This window comes from Microcaecilia unicolor, chromosome 10, assembly GCF_901765095.1.
Source record: "Microcaecilia unicolor chromosome 10, aMicUni1.1, whole genome shotgun sequence".
NCBI classification, from domain to species: Eukaryota; Metazoa; Chordata; class Amphibia; order Gymnophiona; family Siphonopidae; genus Microcaecilia; species Microcaecilia unicolor.
The window spans coordinates 213852046-213874421 of NC_044040.1; the positions used below are offsets into that span (position 1 = coordinate 213852046).

The 22376-nt window shown below is 44.5% G+C and overlaps 1 protein-coding gene across 4 annotated transcripts in view; it reads right to left on the minus strand.

Annotated features, from left to right (window-relative positions):
- The window catches only part of LPP (LIM domain containing preferred translocation partner in lipoma), a 618364-nt gene that overhangs the window by 334935 nt on the left and 261053 nt on the right, over positions 1 to 22376 (minus strand). For all 4 annotated transcript variants that reach the window (XM_030216648.1, XM_030216645.1, XM_030216646.1 and 1 more), the window contains one exon: positions 10870 to 11080. In XM_030216648.1, coding sequence (XP_030072508.1) covers positions 10870 to 11071 — 202 coding nt within the window. In that variant the 5' untranslated portion in view covers positions 11072 to 11080. The remainder of the gene's footprint in view (positions 1 to 10869; positions 11081 to 22376) is intronic.

Here is a 22376-nt window from a genome sequence, read left to right on the forward strand (position 1 = left end):
TGGCAGGAACACGGCTGGCACAGGCTCCATACTGGAATCGCTACCGGCGACGGCTTGGAGGTAGACTGGGCAGGGAGAGAGGAGCAGATGCCTATGGAGGGGGTAGGGGGAAGGAAAGAGAGGAGCAGATGCCGGTGGGGGAGGGGGAATGAAAGAGAGGAGCAGATGCCGGTGGGGGAGGGGGAATGAAAGAGAGGAACAAATGCTGGTTGGGGGGGGGGGGGGGGGAGAAGCATGACAATAGCAGGGGCAGAGGGAAAGTTTAACAAAAAAAACTGTATATATGGACAGGGTTGGGGTGGAAAGGGCCCACCCGGGTTAACTCGGGACCCACCCAAAATAACAGGTCTGGCTACGCTCCTGCATCTGACAAAGTGGATGCTTGTCCTCAAAAGCTCATACCTCAATAAATCAATTACCTTGTAAGCTACCATCAGCCTCTTAGGTGTGACAGTATTGGAAGGTGGACCCCTTGGCAGTCGTCAGATCTCAGCCCGAGCGCCCGGGACCCGGATTAGCGGCAGATGAGTCACTCCAAGGAAGGACTTGGTTGAGGCCAGAGCAAAATCTGAAGACAATATGGACTTGGCTGAAGCTGGAGTAAGAGCTGAAGACGAGGTGAGCTTGGCTGGAGCAGGAGCTGAAGACGAGGCAAACTTTGCTGGAGCAAAAGCAAGAGCTGAAAACAAGGCGAGCTTGGTTGGAGCTTGAGCTGAAGACAAGGCGAGCTTGGTTGGAGCTGCAGACCAACCCCTTTATCATTTTGGTTGCTTTTCTTTGAACCTTTTCTGATTCTGCTATAACTTTTTTGAGATACAGCAACCAGAACTGAATGCAATACTCAAGGGGAGGTTGCACCATGGAGCAATACAGAGGCATTATAGCATTTTCGGTCTTATTTACCATCCCTTCACTAATGATTCCTAGCATCCTGTTTGCTTTTTTGGCCGCCCTGCACATTGGGAAAAAGTCCACCCATGCCTTGACCCCAACAAAGAGACTGGTGTAAACATTCACCTGTGTGACCTCCATTTTTTAACTACTTCATGTGTTACTTTGGCGTCACGTATCCGAATTGTCATTGCCAGACAGCTTCCTGAACTGATGTAGGAAGACATTTCATCTCTTACTGACACATTTACCAGGGAATATCTGCCACCTAAATCTGTCAGCATTGCTTTCCAGGAAATTGGATCCTAAAAAGGCAAGATTTAATAAGATACAACATGGAGATGAGAGGAGGGCCAAAAATACCAGCCATTGAAAGGGACACACTGATAGCCATCATTTCATGTCTTGCAAGAATATGGTTGAACGTCAGTATACTTAACTAGAAAAAGGACCACTTTAAAACCTTTCCGTGTATATATGAAAGCACACATGTAAAATACCTCACCCTATGCTTAAAGGTATATGTGATAGCAGAGACACGCATATCTTTACATGACTCAGGCGCAGGCATGATAGGGGGTGGGGTTTTGACAGAGCATGGGAGGAGTCACGATTAACCATGTTCTTTATATGGCCAAGTAGCAGACATTCGCAGCTTCAATCTAGCTGCAATTTTAGTAGGTTTATCCGTACTATTTTAGAAAGACATATAAGCACCTATATGCTGTTATGTAGTAGTCTTAAAACATGCACCTTCTTCTCCTCTGAAAGCAGGCAACCCGATATAAAATTACCCTCAAAATGCACAGAGATATTACACCTCTTCTCTGGCTCGGTATTTCCTCCTCTCTCAGCTCCAGGGCAGGGATCTGATATCATGGAGCCTTCCTTTGTAACCGCCTTGGGGATTTTCTCTTTTAATTCACCCTTCCAGTGTTCTTAAGCTGTTTATTACAGGAATAGTCTTGATGCCTACCCTTCTGAATCTGCTTAGCTGCTTCAACCCTGCACTGATTTAAAAGACAATGTTATTTCTTATTTCCTTTGTCATTTATTGTTCCCATCTACCTCTACCTTCCCTTACTCTATTTCTGATTGTATGTTTAACATTGACCCAATACGGTGTCTTGTAAGCCACATTGAGCCTGTCTATTAGATTGTAAGCTCTTTGAGCAGGGACTGTCTTTCTTCTATGTTTGTGCAGCGCTGCGTATGCCTTGTAGCGCTATAGAAATGCTAAATAGTAGCAGTAGTAGTAGTACTAGTGTGTGGGAAAATGGGAGATACAAATATACTGCAAATAAATAAATAAATGCCAGGAAGAATGAGTCAGAATTCCTTCCCAAATCCTGTATTCCCATGTGTTTTCCTCACTGACATACTCGTCTTCAAGGGATTGTGAATGCTATCCCCAAACTTAGTTGATAAGGGCTACCAAAGACCCAATTCAGGAATCAAACTGGGGACATGGCTCTTACCACTGAGCTGGACTTGGTAGGTGAATGGGGTCCAAGCCATAGGTCAATGGTGGCACCTAGTGGTCATATACAAGTTCTGTGCTAATCCATTTTAGAGGGAGCTGCATTCTGTAGCTCCTGGCTAAAGAATATCCCCACAATGATTGGGAGGCAACACAGAACAAAAGAAAAAAGCTCAGAGGCCCTTTTACTAAGCCGCGTAGGCCTGGGCGGTAATTTCATTTTTTATGTGCGTCTACTAAGCACACTGGAAATTTTCCGGCACAGGACACTAACTGGGCGGTAATCGGCATTGTACGCATGTAGATCATTATCGCCTGGTTAATGCGTGAGACCTTTCCACTAGGTGAATGGGTGGCGTGCCAATTTTTATTTTGCTGCACGTCCATTTTCGCCCCCCCCCCCAAAAAAAAAAAAAACAGGCCTTTTTTGCAGGTGCACTGAAAATGGTCCTGCGTGCATCCATTACAAGCATCTACACCAGCGCAGGCCATTTAACAGCACACCTTAGTAAAAGCACCCCTCAATGCCCCATAACTGAAAAAGGAGAAAAGATTTGATAGATGTAGAAGCCTACGAGATGAGAAAACTGCCAAGCAAAAAGACAAAGCTATCCAATTCAGCAAATGTTGTTATCCTAGCAAATAAATGTCTGCTTATGGAGAGTTTTACTGAAATGATAAAGTGTGTGTTTTGTGGGAAAAAATACAATTAATTACATAAACACTGAGCTACATGAAGTAAGATTTCACTGGCCTGTTCCAAAAGTGTTGCAATACAGCCGTTAGATTTTATTTGAAATCATTTTCATTGAGCATCTTTCAGCTTGGAGAAGAGACGGCTGAGGGGAGATATGATAGAAGTGTATAAAATAATGAGTGGAATGGATCGGGTGGATGTGAAGCGACTGTTCACGCTATCCAAAAATACTAGGACTAGAGGGCATGAGTTGAAGCTACAGTGTGGTAAATTTAAAACGAATCGGAGAAAATGTTTCTTCACCCAACGTGTAATTAGACTCTGGAATTCGTTGCCGGAGAACGTGGTACGGGCGGTTAGCTTGACGGAGTTTAAAAAGGGGTTAGATAGATTCCTAAAGGACAAGTCCATAGACCGCTATTAAATGGACTTGGAAAAATTCTGCATTTTTAGGTATAACTTGTCTGGAATGTTTTTACGTTTGGGGAGCGTGCCAGGTGCCCTTGACCTGGATTGGCCACTGTCGGTGACAGGATGCTGGGCTAGATGGACCTTTGGTCTTTCCCAGTATGGCACTACTTATGTACTTATGTACAGCAAAACTGCAACCAGGCAAAAGAGACAAAGATACACATCGAAGCAACCAATGTTCTGTAGGCGCATCCTTAGAAAGCCAAAAAGTCAAAATAATCTTCAGCACCATCAAAGCTGTCCATTTCAAGAAAGGTTTGGCTCCTTTCTTTAATACTGCCAAACAGAAGACCAGGCGTCGCTTGCACTGTAACTGACCAAACATTAAAAACAAAAGCCAGTAAGCACTTTCAAAACAACTGCACCTTTGCACACTTCCAAAACATATGTCCGAGCGAGGCATCCGAAGCGCCACATTTCAGGCATAAAGTTTTAAGAGATAGGCCCTTTGTGGAGAGACATGCTAGTGCAGCATCATGTTAGACTACATGTCCCAGAAAGACACATGATCCGCTGGAAGCGGATGCCTTTGATGCTGGCAGCAAGCGATCCCTCCGTCACCTGTACTCCAAGTCCGTTGAGCAATCCCTTTCCAAGTTCTCAAAGTTAATGGAGTATGAATGTTCTTTAAGGTGTTGATGATGGAAGGATAATGGGACCATGAGCTGCGATTCCAAGGTGAAAGCAATTGTAAGCAGCTCACGTGTCTCCAAAGTAAGTCGATTTCATCTGAAGAGGCCACATAATGTTTAAGCTGCAGAAAGGCGAACAAATCACGTTGTGAAAGTTGAAATTCATCTCACCAGGCCGAGAAAGATTTCATTTTGCCATCCTCAGATAACACCTGATGGAAATAATGAAGGCTCTTGGCTTCCCAGGCAATGAAGAGGGGCAAATCCACATCAGATGGAAACGAACCATTATGTCGTATGGGCAACAGCGGAGTCGTGGTAGCATCTAGGCGATGGAACTTACATATCCATTTCCAGGCCAATCGGACCAGTTTGAATAAAGCATAATCTTTAGCGATAGATGGAAGATGAGCAGAGTCCACATGCAGATAAAAATTAGAATGGTGTCCCCTTGCAGTTAGATTTTATAATACGGATCACCACCATACCAGTATCAATGGTTCTCATTTAAAGCATGTCTACCTTTTTCAGTGCTGTATGGGGGAGTCTCCAAATGTAATCTGTTATTGACCATAAGGTTTATTATTGTACAATACAAAAGATAATTCCTGCCCTAGTCAGACTTCTCAAAGTTGAAGAATCTGTTCTAGTTAAGGGGAAAATGCATCCCAGTAGATTAAACTGTTATACTCTTCTCCACACACCACTGGAAAACTGACTTTTATTTAAAGGGTCCTTCCTACTAAACCACATTAACCCTTAACTCTTGTTTAGCACAAAACACATTAAAGCACTCTGCAGTATTTCTCTCTTTTTTTGTGCGCTAAACACATCTTAACTATGTTTTAAAAAATATTTTTGGAGGGGTTTGTCATGGGTGGAGGGTATGAGTGGATGCATTAACCAGCTGGCACATTCGTATTACCGTGTGCTAACTGGTTAACACACGCTAACTTCCGGATTTTGCATAAGGCACTGAAATTTGGGCTCCGAAATGTGTGCATGGATCACAGATACACATGGAAATGAATTAGCTAACAAGCCATTAACTAGCAATAAATTGATGTCAACAATCAATTACTGCTGTTAATCGGCATTAGATTTTGCACGTCCCTCTTCCTACCTGCTATTATATAAACCCGGGCCTGTACCAGAATCCCTTAGAATGCAACTCAGAAGGGGGTTGTTCTGCTTTAGGTTCTTTCGAATATATCTCTGTCAGACATATACTATAGAGGCGGTCAAAGGTTATTATATAAACTTTATTCAAATAAGTAAATCATAAATCATACATCACCGCTTGAGTTGCAGACAACATCTTCCACCAGTGACTGGGAGGTTTTTGGGTTGCAGCCAGGCAGAGTATTAGCGGGCACAAGGGGCCTGGGTAGCATATCTGCTCTCGTTTGGAAAATTAACCTCTAACTGTCTGCCCTTAGCTCCCAGCTTTTATACTGACCAATAAACATGATCTCATTTAACTGAATAAGGCTGACGTGTAGTTAAGGATGTGACAGTTTCTTAATGCATCCCCAGGAACTGGCCAGGTTTCCAGAGATTCATGTGAAACATCATCCTTAGCCCTAAGTATGTTGTCATTCCATTTAGTACAAATTACTTCATCATTTAATATGATAATGCTATCAATTCCTATCCTGAGAGTCCATTATGTACTTTCAAGAGAGCATTAAATATCCATATGGGAGTCCATTATGTACTTTCAAGAGAGCATTAACTATGATATCATTATGTAATGTCAAGGAAACATTAAATATGATAACAATACTTAGGCAGAACTCAATGTCAAGCACAAAGTTTTCCATGACAGGAGTGTGGCCAGGGGCATGGTAGGGACATTCCAAAAATATGCAAGCGGAGTTATAGAATACTGATATTCCCATGCCCAAATGCCAAGAGGTGGGTGCCGGCATTTATCAGGAAGCACGGGGTATAAAACTAACTAACCGAAACCAACTGGATTCAGAGATTTTCTACTGTAGGAGGCAGGGAGTTGGGAGCAAGAGCCGGTGCTGATATAAGTTCCAATATATAAACCATCTGCCCCTAAATAGGAGAAGACCAGAAAAGAACAACCTGGACTGGGTAGACGAGAAGGACCAACCGGCCTTTATTTGCCATCATTTACTATGTTTTCTCTCAGAACTAGCCGTTGAGCCCGTGAAAACGGGCTACATTTGGAATGGGGGGGGGGTTCGGAGCCCCCCCCCCCCGGAGTCGCTGCCGCCGCCCCTCCACCTGGCCCGAGCAGCACTGTAAACTTACATCAGCACGCAGCAGCAGGCACATCAGCAAAGCTGCCGTCGGGGCGGGCTTCCTTCTCTGCCTGTGTCCCGCCCTTGTGTGACGTAACGTTGGCGAGGGCGGGACAAAGGCAGAGAAGGAAGCCCGACGGCAGCTTTGCTGATGTGCCTGCTGCTGCAAGTTCACAGTGCTCGAGCCAGATGGAGGGGCGGCGGCGACTCCGGGGGAGGGGGGGAGCGGTTCCGACGTCTGCAGCATGCCAGTAGAGACTTCCCTCTCTGTCCCGCCCCCATCATAACGTATTGAAGCGGGGGCGGGGCAGAGAGGGAAGTCTCTACTGCGCATTTGCGAGTGAGTACAGTCACTCGCCGTTTATATGTTTGATTGTTTTATCCAGCCTGAGTTTTACCCCATCATATGCCTGGACTCGTAGTTTTGCTTCTTACAGATCCACGCACAGAAAAAGGGACAAATCAAGACCAGATCAAGCTGTCTGGAATAAATGAAGCCACGTAGCACCTGGAGAAGGAAAGGCCATTACGTTTAGAAATGTGTGGGGACAGGAATGAGATAAACAAGACGGAGCACTCTGGACGACAGCACTGGAGCGGCTCACCTGCCGATCATAACACTGCTAAACTTTTCCCTCCAACAGCTGTTTTCATTTTCTAGATAATGAAAACCTCATGAACCACTTTCACTTCCCTCCTTTTTACTATTTCCAAAGGCAGCGCTGCCATCAGCGTTCATGTATAACCATTTTTTTTTATGCCACAAGATGCACTCGATACGTTTATGTCCCCGGTTCCAGTTTCCTAATAACCAAAGAAAATGTAAATAAAAGTCTGTTTATTTTGCTTTCTCAATGCACGTCTGAACTGCAGTGGTCATGTGCTAACAATAAAAAGCTGCTGACTTTTGATACATTTCTAAAATGTGGATTTCTGCCATTTGTCATATTTCAGGAACAACTGTTCTTTCATTATTGGATTTACTGCAGGGTCGGTTGCCTCTTTCTTTGAACTTCTTCCAGTGGTGTCAATGATTCCATAGAGAGGGCCAGACTGAAAAACAACCACTGCCGAGGACGGAAGAGTAAAGCGTAGGCTGTGGATTATCAATTATTGAACTACTGTCACCGCCTCTCTCATCGCACACGAATCTTTCAACTTGAAGTCAATAGTTCACTCAGGGGCCCTTTTGCAAAGCTGCGGAAGGGCCAACGCGTGGGTAACATACGCCAAATCAGCACTATCGCTGTGGTAGCGCATACGCCCGGTGGTAATTGCGAGTTTGGCGCCCAAAATCCCGCAGTAGAAAATATTTTTCTATTTTCTACCACAGGGGGGCGTTCCCGGCGATAATTGGCAGCGCGGCCACATTACCACGTGATGCATGTTTACCACCTGGGTAGTACATAAGCCCTTACTGTTAAGTCAATAGCTGGCAGTAAAGACAAGGGCCATAAATAGGCACGTGCTAGTCTTAATTTTTGCCCACGACCATTTCTCGGTCAATTAAAAAAATAGCTTTTTCCCAGCCGCTGTTAAAAATGGCCCAGTGTGCAAACACACTAGCGCAGACCACTTTTTACCGCAGCTTTGTAAAAGGACCCCTCAGGAGAAGACCAAACATCCACCAAGTTGTGTTCAGTTCTGGTCGCCTCATCTCAAAAAAGATATAAATGAATTGGAGAAGGTGCAGAGAAGGGCGACAAAAATGATAAAAGGAAGGGGACGACTACCCTATGAGGAGAGGTTAAGACGGCTAGGACTCTTTAGCCTGGAGAAAAGGTGGCTGAGGGGTGATATGATAGAGGTCTACAAAATAATGAGTGGGGTAGAGCCAGGGGACACAAGATGAAATTAGAATGTGGTAGGTTTGAAACAAATTGGAGAGAGGTTTTCTTTACTCAGCGCGTAGTTAGACTCTGGAACTCATTGCCGGAGAAGGTAGTGACGGCAGCTGGCCTTGCTGAGTTTAAAGGGGGTCTGGATAGATTCCTGAAGGAAACGTCCATTGATCGTTATTAAATTTTGGGTATTTGCCAGGTTCTTGGGGCCTGGATTGGCCGCTGTCGGAGACAGAGTGCTGGGCTTGGTGGACCTTGGGTCTTTCCCCAGCGTGGCGGTGCTTATGTGCTTAAGTTGAGCCTTCTTATGCTTATCTAACATCCCTCTAAAAAAGGGATCAGAGGGAAGACGAAAAAGACACTCCCAGTGGGTTGTCCATTCTGTATCAGGTTACAAACCACTTTCCCAGGTCCAAATATGGGGACCAGCTCAGACTCACTCAATGAAGGTTTTTCCTAATATACAACTAAGTGTCGTAAAACTCATTTCTTCCAGCTTTAATATCCAATCTGTGATTAAGAGAGATTATTGTATCACTGGCCAGTTTCACTGGGGACAACTGCTTATACAGCTGCTCATTCTTTTAATATGTATTATTGTTGGCTTAACATCGTGAATATTTGCAAAATTAAATTTATATAATTAAGATGTGGGGGTTTTTTTTACATGTATTGTGCGTTATTGATTTTAGTATTTTTCTATTATGTTGTACCTCCATTGCCATTTCATTAATGAAACAGGGTCTCAATGCATAAAACGGGACTAAAATAGCATGACTTGTGGTAAAATAACTCATCTTAACGGTATCCAACGTTGATAACTTCCCTCCTAAATGCACAAATCCCCTATATATGGGTTTTTTGCAGCTTTATACGGACTGTACAGCCAAAAATCCCTCAGAATCATCTGGCACTATTCAGAAAGGCAATAATCCCCTGATTCTATAAAAGTTGTCACAAACTGTACACGCAAATATGGACGCGCGCCCGATTTGCGCATGCAATTTAATTGAATGAGCCAATAATTGGCTTTTTATCAAAGCCAATTACTGGCACTAACTGAAATCAAGTAATATGTATGCGCGTAAATTTAAGTGTATGATCCACATCTAAATTTACAACACACATCCCAGAAAAGGGGGGGCGGGGAAATGGGACACAGACGTTTCGGGGTGGAGTGTGGGTACAATTATAAAATACGGGGGTTCCGCGCGTAAATTTAGCCGGGGGCATTTGCACCACATTTTTGTTGGGGCAAATGGACATGCCTACATTTACACGCGGCACTATCTATAAACCGCGCCTAACCGTAGACGCGGCTTCTAGAACAGCGCTTCAGCGGGTTTTTGTCAACGATGTTTTTTTTTAGGCACGATTTATAGAATTCACCCCTAACTGTGGGCGCCTTTTACTAATTAGTGGTAAGGCCAAGTCGTGCTTACCGCTCATTGATCAGGAAGTACCTTCGGGCTACCGCACAGCCTGGCGGTATTTCCCATCCCTAGCGTGCTATCATATCCAGCAAAACAAAAATTCTTTATTTTTTTGTAGCACCGGAGTGTACCCGGCGGTAATCGGGCAATGCGGTGCGCTGTCCAGTTACCGCCGGGTTAGCGCGGGAGCCCTTAACACACTTCAATGGGTGGCGGTAAAGCCCCCCCCCCCCCCCGAAATGGCTGCACAGCGAGTGCTTTACTTCCCGCATGGCCATTTCCTGCAGGAAATAGAGACTTCCCTTTTACCCGCTGCGGTAAAAGGGGGGTCTCGGCACACATGGAAAGCACGCGCCGATGCCAGCGCAGGCCCCCTTTTGCCGCAGTTTGATAAAAGGTGCCCTGTATTGTTTAGGGGCAGTATTTAGCTGCTATCTTGCTAAGCGATTTAGTCTAGGTCTCCAAATAAGCTGTCATAATAAACTGCTTAACTATATAGACACTAGCTGAATATTGTCATTATACATATAACTACTACCAGCAAACCTTTTCCAAGTACATTCAGCATTACTGCTTGCCTGGACAGAGAAACTGCGTACACACTGGGGTCGATAGTCAGCCGACGACAGTGAGCATTTTTCTTAGTCACCGCCAGCTTTATTCCCAGACACTCAGTGCCAGGTCACGTCCAGGTTTATGCAATATTCAGCACTTAACTGCACAAGCGACATCGTATAAAGACAGGACTGACTTTTGTGTGGTTGGTTTTCGCTGCTAAACGTAGGCAGTTAAGCGCTGAATATCGGTACTGAACTGCAAGAGTGCCAACTCTGCCCCCGTACCGCTTGCAAAATGGTCGGCTTTGAGTTTAGTGGTCTGTGGTGATATCCAGCGGCATGAACAGGTTAATTTCCGCCCCCCAAACGAGCGATTTAACTGGCTAAGAGCCATTTCTAGCCGGTTAAATCGCTTTAAATACCGACCCCATTGTTTTTTAAATGACACAGTCAGGTCTGAAAATTTTACACGACAGTCAAGTTGTCTCACTCCCCGATTTTGAACCCTACAGTCTGATCATACGCAATGGATACATTTTCAAAAAGGGACAAAGAGAAGGTAGCGGAAAGAAGCCTTTACATGCGGTTCCTTACCATCACTGCCGTCCGATTGTCCCGATTTATACGGATTATACTTTGGCTTCGGAGCGACCACTGGTGCAAATTTCTTTGGCGTCTGCTGCATAGACACGGAGATGCTGGGTGTCCCAAAAGAATGGGTGGTCTCCATCCTTGCAGTCACTTGACCAACAGGTTCCCCAGAGTTCTTTGGCGGCAGCCATGATGGGTAAGACATGATTCAGATCTAAATTTAAAATACATGGATTCATTTAAAAAAAAAAAGTCTGCCATCATCTGATCGTGTGTTTATGAGAAAACGTGATATAAAATACCAACAACAACAACAACAAGATGCCAGACCTGTTAAGACAACAACTTCTACTACTAATAATCATTTCAATAATGCTACTAGATGTACGCAGTGCTGTACGCATTATCCCACGGATTCTATACAGCGTGCCTGGAGTTACGTGCGATTCTGCCTGCACATCTAGGTGCATTTTATAACTGTGTGCGTAGATTCATTGTTTTCGGAAGCTGTTAAGCTTTAATAGCGCTTAACAAGCAGTAACGAGCACTAATTGGCAAAAATTAGAATTTACGCGTGTACGTTGCTAAGCGTATTCTGTAATGTACTGCGCCTAAATTCTAACGCATGCAGGCAAAAAGGGGTGTGGTTATGGGGGCGTGGAAATGGGTGTTTTGTGGGAATTCCAAAATCTACGCACACTGTTATAAAATATGGACCACTGTCTGTAGATCTACGCGCAGGGATTTACACCAGCTTTTCGCTGCCGTAAATGGACGCGCATAGATTCAGCTGTATGAACTATGCCTAAGCGTATTCTAAATAACGCACATACATTTACGTGCGGTATTTAGAATATGCTTAAAGGCGTAATTACCTAGTGCGTGTTAATTTTAGGCGCCATATATAGAATTAGGCCCTATATGCAGATACTTTCTCTGTCCCTAGAGGGCTCACAATCTACCCCCCCCCCCCATTCACTAACCTGTGCGGCAATGCCGACACAGTCCATTGAATGTGAATGGGCTGTCGGCATTAGCGCACCAACAGCAACTAGCACGGCTTAGTAAACAGGGGGTAAATATTTGTACACGGGGCAATGGAGGTGTAAGGAGCCCTTTTACAAAGCGGCACTGGAAAGTCCAATGTGCGCTTATCGTACGCTAATCTGGAGCTACCGCTGGCCCAACGCACGCACCGGCAGTAGTTCCAGCCCCAGTGCAAGCCATTTCCTGTGCTAGCGGAAATATTAAAAAAATATTTACGCAGGTACTAATCGGGCAGCGTTGTACTACTACTACTACTACTTATCATTTCTATAGCACTACTAGACAGTCCCTACTCGACAGAGCTTACAATCTAATTAGGACAGACAAACAGGACAAATAAGGGATAAGGACAAAGAGTTCCGGAATCCCAAAGAGTAGCAAGATTCTGTGCAGAATCCCAAAGAGTAGCAAGATTCCGGAATCCCAAAGACTACTATTACTACTTATCATTTCTATAGCACTACTAGATGGACGCAGCGTTGTACACTGGACATGGAGAGACAGAGACAGTCCCTGCATGACAGAGCTTACAATCTAATCAGGACAGACAAACAGGACAAATAAGGAATAAGGACAAAGAATAGTAAGATTCCAGAATCCCAAAGAGTAGCAAGATTCCATGCAGAATCCCAAACAGTAGCAAGATTCCGGAATCCCAAAGACTACTACCACCACTACTTATTATTTCTGTAGCACTACTAGACGGACGCAGCGCTGTACAGTTGAACATGAAGAGACAGTCCCTGCTCGACAGAGCTTACAATCTAATTAGGACAGACAAACAGGACAAATAAGAAATAAGGGAATTACTAAAGTGGGGATGATAAAATAAGGGTACTAGTTACCACGGGAGCCCTTAATGCTACCTCAATGGGTGGCATTAAGCGATCACCCCCTCCCAACATGGCCATGCGGTAAAAGCAATTTTTGCAGCCTTTTCACCTGCTGCCACTACCGCAGGTAAAGGGCCCCTAAGTGACTTGTCACAAGAAGCTGCAGTGGGAATTGAACCCAGGTTGCCAGTTTCAAAGCCCGCTGCACTAATCATTAGGTTTACTCATCAACGTCAACTGCCTCGTTTCACTTATTTCTACTGATGACTTTCACCCAAAAAAGTCTTGTTTCCAGTAAACAACAAAAGAAGAGTTTGAATACAGAGCAAATCTTTCCTGATTAATTATTAGTGGAAGCTATTTCGCACATACCTGCATTTTCTCAATATTCTTAAAATGGATATTGAAAGATATGTATAGAAAAGACCAACATTTAACAGCACATTAAACTTTCTGATCTACGTTTTGTCAACAGACCAAATCATTTTTCTACCCTTGACACAATTTTTCAAAAACCTTTCTACAGTAAATTTGCACCCTAGAAAAATAATTGAATCGTGAGTGCATTGATGTTAATGTAGAATTTTCTCAGGCTCTGGAAGATTTGTCATAAACCCCATAATTCTATAAAAGTCACTAAAACTTGTGCGCACAATTTAATTGAATAACGAGCCAATAACTGGCTTTTTAACAAGCAATTATTGGCGCTAATTGAAATTAACATATACACACCTGGATTTTACATGCATCCCGGTAGGGTTATGGGCATTTCAGGGCAGATCGTTGGCACTGTTTCTGGTTACGCACACAATTATAGCATAAGAGGGCTTGGCGCAGGTATTTGCACCACGTTTTCATTGGAGAAAATGGACGTAACTACATTTAAAGGTGACCCCCAGGACTTATGCACTGTTTAATAAACCATGCCTAACCTTAGGCACCACCTATAAAATAGCGCTTAAGCATTTTCTTTCAGTGTTGATTTATAGAATTTACCGCATAAGGTTTTGCACCTGTTCCCCCGATTCTATAAAGACGGACAGGCAAATTGATGCTTAGCACCCAAATTTGCACATGCTGATATAGGATGAGGTCAGTTGCATGCACTAATTAATATAATTGGCTGTTAATTGAACTTATTGGATATAATTGGCACTGACGCCAATTTTCAGTTGCACTTCCTACAGCCCTTAGCCACTATTCTATAACCTGGGTGTGTAAATTTTAGGGTGCACATCCTGAAAGGGAGGGTTGACATAGGTTACAGATTAATTGCATTTATGAGTGCATTTGCCACACTTAGGTGCCAGCGCTTATACCAGCCTTTGAGCTGGCGTAAGTAGGGCGCCTAAATGGACGTGCATAAACGCAGACTTAATCATGGGATACTACCAAAGTAAATAAATTTCCACCAAATGAAAATGAATAAGGTCTCTAAATGTAGTGCCGTTCAATAGGTAATGTAAGAAGGTAAAAGGCCTCACAGAGCTCTTAGATTGTAATTATCTACTGGAGCTTAAACGGGTCTAGATAGATCCTTTGTTCATCATTGGCCAAAAAACCTTCTCGAGGTGATATGTGGAGGGGCATTTTCGAACGGGGACGCCCATCTCTAAGGGCGCCCATCTCCAAGGACGGCGCCACGAAGGGGCGGGGCCAACTGTATTTTCGAAATGAGATGGGCGTCCCTCTTTCGTTTCGATAATACGGTTGGGGGCGCCCAAATGTCGACCTAAATGCTGAGATCGCCGGATTTAGAGATGGGCGCCCTCGGTTTTCCCTCATAATGGAAACCGAAGGCGCCCATCTCAAAAATGAATAAATCCAAGGCATTTGGTCGTGGGAGGGGCCAGGATTCGTAGTGCACTGGTCCCCCTCACATGCCAGGACACCAACCGGGCACCCTAGGGGGCACTTCTAAAAATTAAAAAAAAAACATTGCTCCCAGGTGCATAGCTCCCTTACCTTGGGTGCTGAGCCCCCCAAAATCCCCCCACTACCCACAACTATACACCACTACCATAGCCCTAAGGGGTGAAGGGAGGCACCTACATGTGGGTACAGTAGGTTTCGGGTGGGTTTTGGAGGACTCACATTTTCCACCACAAGTGGAACAGGTGGAACAGGTAGGGGTGGGTGGGCCTGAGTCTGCACCTACTAAAACTGCTCCAGGGATCTGCATACTGCTACGGTGGACCGTAGTACGACATTGGAGGGTGGCATAGAGGCTGGCAAAAAAAGATTTGAAAGTTGTTTTTTTGAGGGTGGGAGGGGGGTTAGTGACCACTGGGGGAGTCAGGGGAGGTGATCCACAATTCCTTCCGGTGGTCATCTGGTCAGTTCGGGCACTTTTTTGGGACTTGGACCTTAAAAAAAAAGGGGACCAAATAAAGTGGACCAAATTCTCGCCATAGACGACCTTCTTTTTTCCATCATCAGCCGAGGGCGTCCATCTCTTAACCACGCCCCGGCACGCCCCTGTCCCGCCTTCGCTACCCTTCCGACATGCCCCCGGGAACTTCGGCCGTCCCGGCGACGGAAAGCAGCTGGGAACGCCCAAAATCGGCTTTTGATTATGTCGATTCTGGCGCCCCTGAGAGAAGGGCGCCTACCTCCCGATTTGTGTCGAAAGATGGGCACCCTTCTCTTTCGAAAATGAGCTGGATAGTGTTTTAATATCACTCACTCATTGCAGTTATATTATGCTAGGAAGTGATCTGCCGTATCAAATATCACTCCAAGTTTTAGCAATACTGCTGAAACGGTCTACACTGTAATGAAAAAAAATGGTTTTGAAAGACCACTTATCTTTCAAACCGGCTAGCTTCCAGCACTAGGAAGTTCTTCAACGAAAGTTCGTACGTTCCTTCTTTCCCTCGCCCCAAGCCGACGATGGCCAGCATTTCGTTTTGCTCCTTCAGAGTCTTGGTGGCTGGGCTGTTTCTCAGCCACGTCACAATTCTCAACCATAGGTGGTAGTGGTGTACACTGGGGCTTTGATTCCTGAGTCACTATTCTGTAACAGAAACCATCCCCCAAATTCTATCGCATCTTAATTTCCGTGCTGAACTCGAAGTGTATTCTATAATAATGTGCGTAACTGAATTGGTAAACTAGCCAATAAGCACTGCCAATTGGATGTTAACAAGCAATTATCAGCACTAATTGGCATTAATTATGATTTCCGGGCACAACTTGCTAAACGTATTCTTTAACGTGGTGCGCGTAAATTCCAAGTTGCGCAGTTGGAAAGGAGGTGTGGTTGTGGGCGTGGAATAGGAGTTTCTAAAATCTATGCGCATTACTATAGAATACACCTGCTCTGCATCTAATATAAGCATCGGGATTTACGCCAAGTAAAACGTGGCCTAAATGGACGCGACCAGATCTGGTCACATGGAGAGGCGCTTGGCGGAAATTTAAGCCTATTCTACAAAATGTTGACGTACTTTAGAGAATACGCCTGGGGTATTTTTTTTATCACGGGGATTTTTCAGGCGCCACATATGCATATACTTTCTGTCATAGAATAGCTGCTTAGCATGCATTTTCCCAACACCCAAATGTTGGTGCCTTATATAGAATCCACCCCATTGTGTGTTCCGTGAGAAGTTAAGGAGCATGAGGTGCGTCGCCCCTCTGGTAGCCACTGGAGATGTTCCCTGCACTTGTGGGAACTGTAAGGTACATAATACAGAATGCAATTTGCTACACCTCTTGAGGTCTACTTACATTCACCTATTTATCTGCCGCATTACCAGTTAATGTGTGTGGGGGGGGGGGGGGGGGGGGAGGTAATAAAAAGCTGAAAGGATTTGTTTTTAAAATTACTCATAAAAATGCATAAAACCTTCCATTAACTTCAACATCACCCCTAGTGATCTGGCTACTTTTCTTTTGTTTTTTAAAAATGGATTATCAAGACTTGTAGGGGTAGGACCCAAATTTTGTTATTTTTTTGTGTGTTATCTTTCATTTTCTCTTGGCTGGTATCTTTTAAAAACTGATCCATAATCATAACTCGGACGTAAACACACATGGCGCAGGTTGCTTTTAAGCTCAAATCTCAGGTGCTGGTCAGTAACTCAGAAGACAGGGGGCAGACTCAAGAAAAATGTCAGGAAAGTATTTTTTTCACGGAGAGAGTGGTGGATGCTCGGAATGCCCTCCCGCGGGAGGTGGTGGAGATGAAAACGGTAACGGAATTCAAACACGCGTGGGATAAACATAAAGGAATCCTGTTCCGAGGGAATGGATCCTCAGAAGCTTAGCTGAGATTGGGTGGCATAGCCGGTGGTGGGAGGCGGGGCTGGCGGTTGGGAGGCGGGGCTAGTGCTGGGCAGACTTCTACGGTCTGTGCCAGAGCCAATGGTGGGAAGTGGGGCTGGTGGTTGGGAGGCAGGGCTAGTGCTGGGCAGACTTATACGGTCTGTGCCAGAGCCAATGGTGGGAGGCGGGGCTGGTAGTTGGGAGGCAGGGATAGTGCTGGGCAGACATATATGGTCTGTGCCAGAGCCGGTGGTGGGAGGCGGGGCTGGTGGTTGGGAGGCGGGGATAGTGCTGGGCAGACTTCTACGGTCTGTGCCAGAGCCGATGGTGGGAAGTGGGGCTGGTGGTTGGGAGGCGAGGGTAGTGCTGGGCAGACTTATACTGTCTGTGCCAGAGCCAGTGGTGGGAGGCGGGGCTGGTGGTTGGGAGGCGGGGATAGTGCTGGGCAGACTTATACGGTCTGTACCCTGAAAATGACAGATACAAATCAAGGTAAGGTATACACAAAAAGTAGCACATATGAGTTTATCTTGTCGGGCAGACTGGATGGACCATGCAGGTCTTTTTCTGCCGTCATCTACTATGTTACTATGTTACTATGACAGCAAAGAGAAAGAGCAAGAACAGAGAGGAAGAGGGAGGTTTAGAGAAAGCCAGAGGAAGAAACAGAGAAAAGGACGTTCCAGAGCAGGAAAGAAACGACAGAAGGAAGGGAAACACAGTGAAAAAGGCATTTAAAAAGGCCAATCATTGTTCACTTCTAGTTCACAAAGTAGATGTGGCAGAATGTAGAGGAAAGATCCACCATTAACTTTCCACTGCGTAACTGAGAAATATGGCCCCCATGAGATTACATTATAAAGCATCCGAAGGGTCACTGCCAAAACTCTGTTTAAAATTGACCTATGGAAAAACAGGATCCAAGCTGTCCTAACGCACCGTGAACACCATGTTCCTTCAGCTTCAGTGTGTACAGATGTATGCAAAGGTTTAAGCAGCCCTGGTCAAATTGACACAACCTGTACATGGTCAAAAGATTTTTCAAGTCATTTCTCTGCAAATTTTAATATATGTTTACTATTTATTTGCATTTTTTTTGTTACAGGCACAAAATTAGAAAACCGTGAACATGACACGTACAAACCTTTGGACAGACACCCTTTCAGACAGTACTTTGTAACATCTCTTTTGTTAGAAATAACAGCTTCCAAATGTTTCCTGTACGCAGCTAAGAGTCTTGCCGGTGGAATTTCCACCCCTCTCCCCCCACCACACTTCCTTGAAGAATGCTTGTAGCTTTCGAAATATTCTGAACCGCACGTCTGAGATCTCCACACACATTTTCATATTTAGGAATATCTTTCTTTCCTATATGTGAAACATATTACAAAATGAACCATGAAATAAGATTGTCTCGCTGAAACATCCAGCCTCTTGCCTGCTTTAATTTCTTCACAGTTGTGGGATATTAGCATCTAGGATTTAGCTGAATCCATTCTTCCTTCCACTCGCACAATATACTTCATGTGTGCAACAGCTGCTACACAAGCCCGGAGCATGACAGATGCACACTGTGTTCTCTTCAAGTAATTCACCCTTGTTTTGTTTTTTTTTTTGCCAACTATATCTTGTATGGTTGTGGTTAAATAGTAATATTTTTTGTTTCATCCGTCGAAAGAACTTACCCCTGGATTCAGGACTGATCACCGAGTTTTCCGTGCCCAAATTTGGCCATGATCCTGAGATGTGCGTGCAACTCAACTGATTAACGAGCCAATTCACGCCAATAACTGAATGCTAACAATTATTGGCGTCAATTAGCATCAATTGGGAGCTGCCCGCACACCTTGCTCTGTCGTAATCTATAACGCTGCACATCCAAAACTCATAGGGCCAGATTCTATATATGGAGCCTAAAAAATCCGCACGGTAAACATTTCCACCTAAGCGTATTCTATAAGCGGCACCTAGATTTAAGCATGGTACACAGAAAAGGCTTAGTTGATATCCCAGCGCCTAAAACTATGTGCCTCCATTCACACCAAGGGAAATGTGGCATAAATCCTTGCACGTAGATTTGCGCGTACTTGACCATATTCTATAACTACATGTGTAAATTTGGGAATGCCCACAAAACGCCCATTTCACAGTCCTTAGCCAGAAAGAGGTGAGGCTATGAGAGGGGCGTGTTCATGTCAGGAACGTTCTCCCAATATGCACCATGATAGAATCCAGAGGATCGGCACCCAACTTACGCATTTTCAGTTGGCGTAAATCCTATTTTTAACCAATCCCAAAACTACAGCGGGACGCCTGAGCATGTGTTACACTGGTGCTTTTTAACCTGCATTAACCACGCATAAGTGCTTATCGCAGCTTAGTAAAAGACAGCCTTCCCCATCTTCATTCTCCAATGTTCAGTCTGCTACTTAGAGAAGCCCATTTTTGTTGAAAGCGGAAAGAGCTATCACAACTGAACGGTTAGAAAGGTCAGAGTATTTTTGTTCAAGTGACTAACTGAACGCTGAATGAGTCAATTTTAGGGCCTTCTCACACCTTTGTATAAGAAAAGCAATACATCAACTGGGAAGCTTGCCAGTTGCCCCGTTTGGGAAGCTTGCCAGGTGCCCTTGGCCTGGATTGGCCGCTGTCGCGGCCAGGATGCTGGGCTCGATGGACCCTTGGTCTTTTCCCAGTGCGGCATTACTTATGTACTTATATGTACTTATATCCAAATTTTTGCACATGCCATAATCTGGCAGCCATATTCACTCAATCTGTTAAAATAAGCAAAAAAGCATTATGCACTAAAAAGATTATCTGTAACGCTGTACCATGTAGAGGTTGGTATCAGCTTCTGTTCACTAAGGGGGCCCTTTTACAAAGGCTTGTAAGGGCCTGCGCGCGTGAACTCAGCATTACCGCCAGGCTACTGTGTGCCTCGGGTGATTTTGAATTTTGCACACACCAAAACCATGCTATTTTCTCCACATGGCATTTACTCGGCAGTAAATGGCAATGGACATGCGCTGCATGCCTACTACCCGGGTGAAATGGGTGGCGGTAAGCTCTTAGGCCCAAAATGGACATATGCTGGTTTTTATTTTACTGCATGTCCATTTTCCGGCCCCTTAAAAAAAAGGCCCTTTTGCAGGACGCGACAAAAACTGGTCCGGCGCGCGCCCAAAAGACGCGCTCGCACTGACGCAGGCCACTTTTTGTCACGGTTTAGTAAAAAGGGTTCCTTAGAGAGTTATTGAAACATACAATTTAACCAGGGTGCCACAACTGCATTTCACTATGGGGCTGAAATAGTTGTATTCAAGAGGCTTCACAAGTCAGCTATAGCCTAATAATGAAACTCATTCAATCACAGGATAACGTTAACTTTCAGCTGTTGTTTCTTAAGACTGTTGTCCTGTTTTCATCTTGGAGTAATGTTGCACTGTGGTTACAGAACCAATGAGCTGGGTACCAATCAAGTCCCTGAATTACTTGGAGACACCGAACGGCAGTCTCAGGCTACCTCTACCTACCAGAAGAAAGCACGATTGAATCCAGCAACGCTTCCTGATAAAACCATAAGTTTTAGTACAGGAACAGTGAACACTGAAGAGAAAAAGCTTAAAATGAAGAGCGTCCAGCATAGACCTCCTGCGAAGAATCAGCGTTTCCATTCCAGCCTGACGTGCAGCTTAAAATTTCTCTGTCAGGCTGTGCCATCATAATTAAAGATTTCTTAGTACCAGACAGAATATCACCTTGTCGACATTACTTTAGGAGACTAAGCTGCACAAAGAAGCTCAATGCTATTAAAGCCATTTCTTGGCACTGGGAAGCTGCCTTCCATTAGGATTCTACCTGTGCCCCTGCAAGAGTAAGGATGTGGATTCACTCCCACAATGAGACTCACTCGTGCATTGCAGCTAGATTAGTAACTCAGCAGGATCAGCCATGTGTGTCGCTTGGTATTTGAATTTGATTTCAATGCTACAGGATAGATGGTTCGAAAGATTGTTCTGTTACAGTCTGTTGTGCAAGGGGACGTAAATCTAATGGCTACCACTGGGGGAACGGAGCAGGGACCGTCTCATACATGTTTACTGTACAGCACTGCATACGTCTAGTAGCTCTATAGAAATGACAAGTAGTAGCACTAGTAGGGCAGAGCGTCAACATTTAGTAGTGATTTTCAGTTCACTAACTGGCTAACGGATAATTTTACTAAGTTATGGTTAAGCACTAGCGCGTGCTTACCACGGCTCGAAAGGGCTTAACACGGGCCGTGTTGAGATGTCCCGTGGTAATTTTGCATTCTGCGTGTGCATGACACGCACTACAAAAATTCTTTTTTTTTTTTTTTTTCAGAGAGTGGGCATGTCTGGGAAAGGAGTGTGGGCATTTTTATGCTAGTTTCAGGTTTTTTTTTTTAGATTTTCTGCACCGCCAATACTGACCTGTAGAACAGGGCAGTGTACAATCAAGAATTAAAATTTTAAATCAACAAGAAAGGGACTACAATAACCATAGGATAGAAAAGATGGACAACCTACAAGTAAGCGGAGGCAAATTAAAAACATCAATTGAAGAATGATTCAAAGGATAAATAATTGACAGAGAGAGAATGACACTCTTTTACAGAAAAACCTACGAGTCAAAAAGCTTGCTCAAATAACTGGGGGGGGGGGGCTTTTTACTAAGCCGCGTAGGTGCCAACGCGCACCAATTTGGAGCTACCATGTGGCCCGGGTGGTGATTTCATTTTTTACATGCATCCACTACATGTGTCGGAAAATTTCCAGCGCACGGCACTAACCAGGTAGTAATCAGCAGTGTACGCGTGCTGACGATTACCGCCCAGTTAATGCATGAGACTTTACTGCTAAGTCAATGGGTGGCGGTAAGGTCTCAGACTCAAAATGGACGCCCATTTTTGCACCCCCCCTCCCAAAAAGGACTTTTTTGCAGGTACACTGAAAAATGGACCTGCGTGCGTCCAATACACGCATCTACACCAGCATAGGCCATATTTCAGCGAACCTTAGTAAAAGGACTCCTATGTTTTTATAGTTTTCTTAAATTATTTAATAGAGGTAATACTGTGGATATTAAGTGGTAAATTATTTCATGTAGCGGGAGCCGTAAAATAGAAGGCGCTATGTCTTGTTGATTCGCGGTGCGCCTGTTTCGGTCCAGGAAAAAACAATCGATAAACATTTATCGAACGTAAAACTCTTGCTGGAGTATATGGGATTGTTAAAGTGGCCAAATAGTCTGGGACGCCCACCATAAACACCTTAAAAGTAAGTCATAATAATCTGTAAATGATTCTTTGTTCTATAGGTAACCAATGCTTCTCTT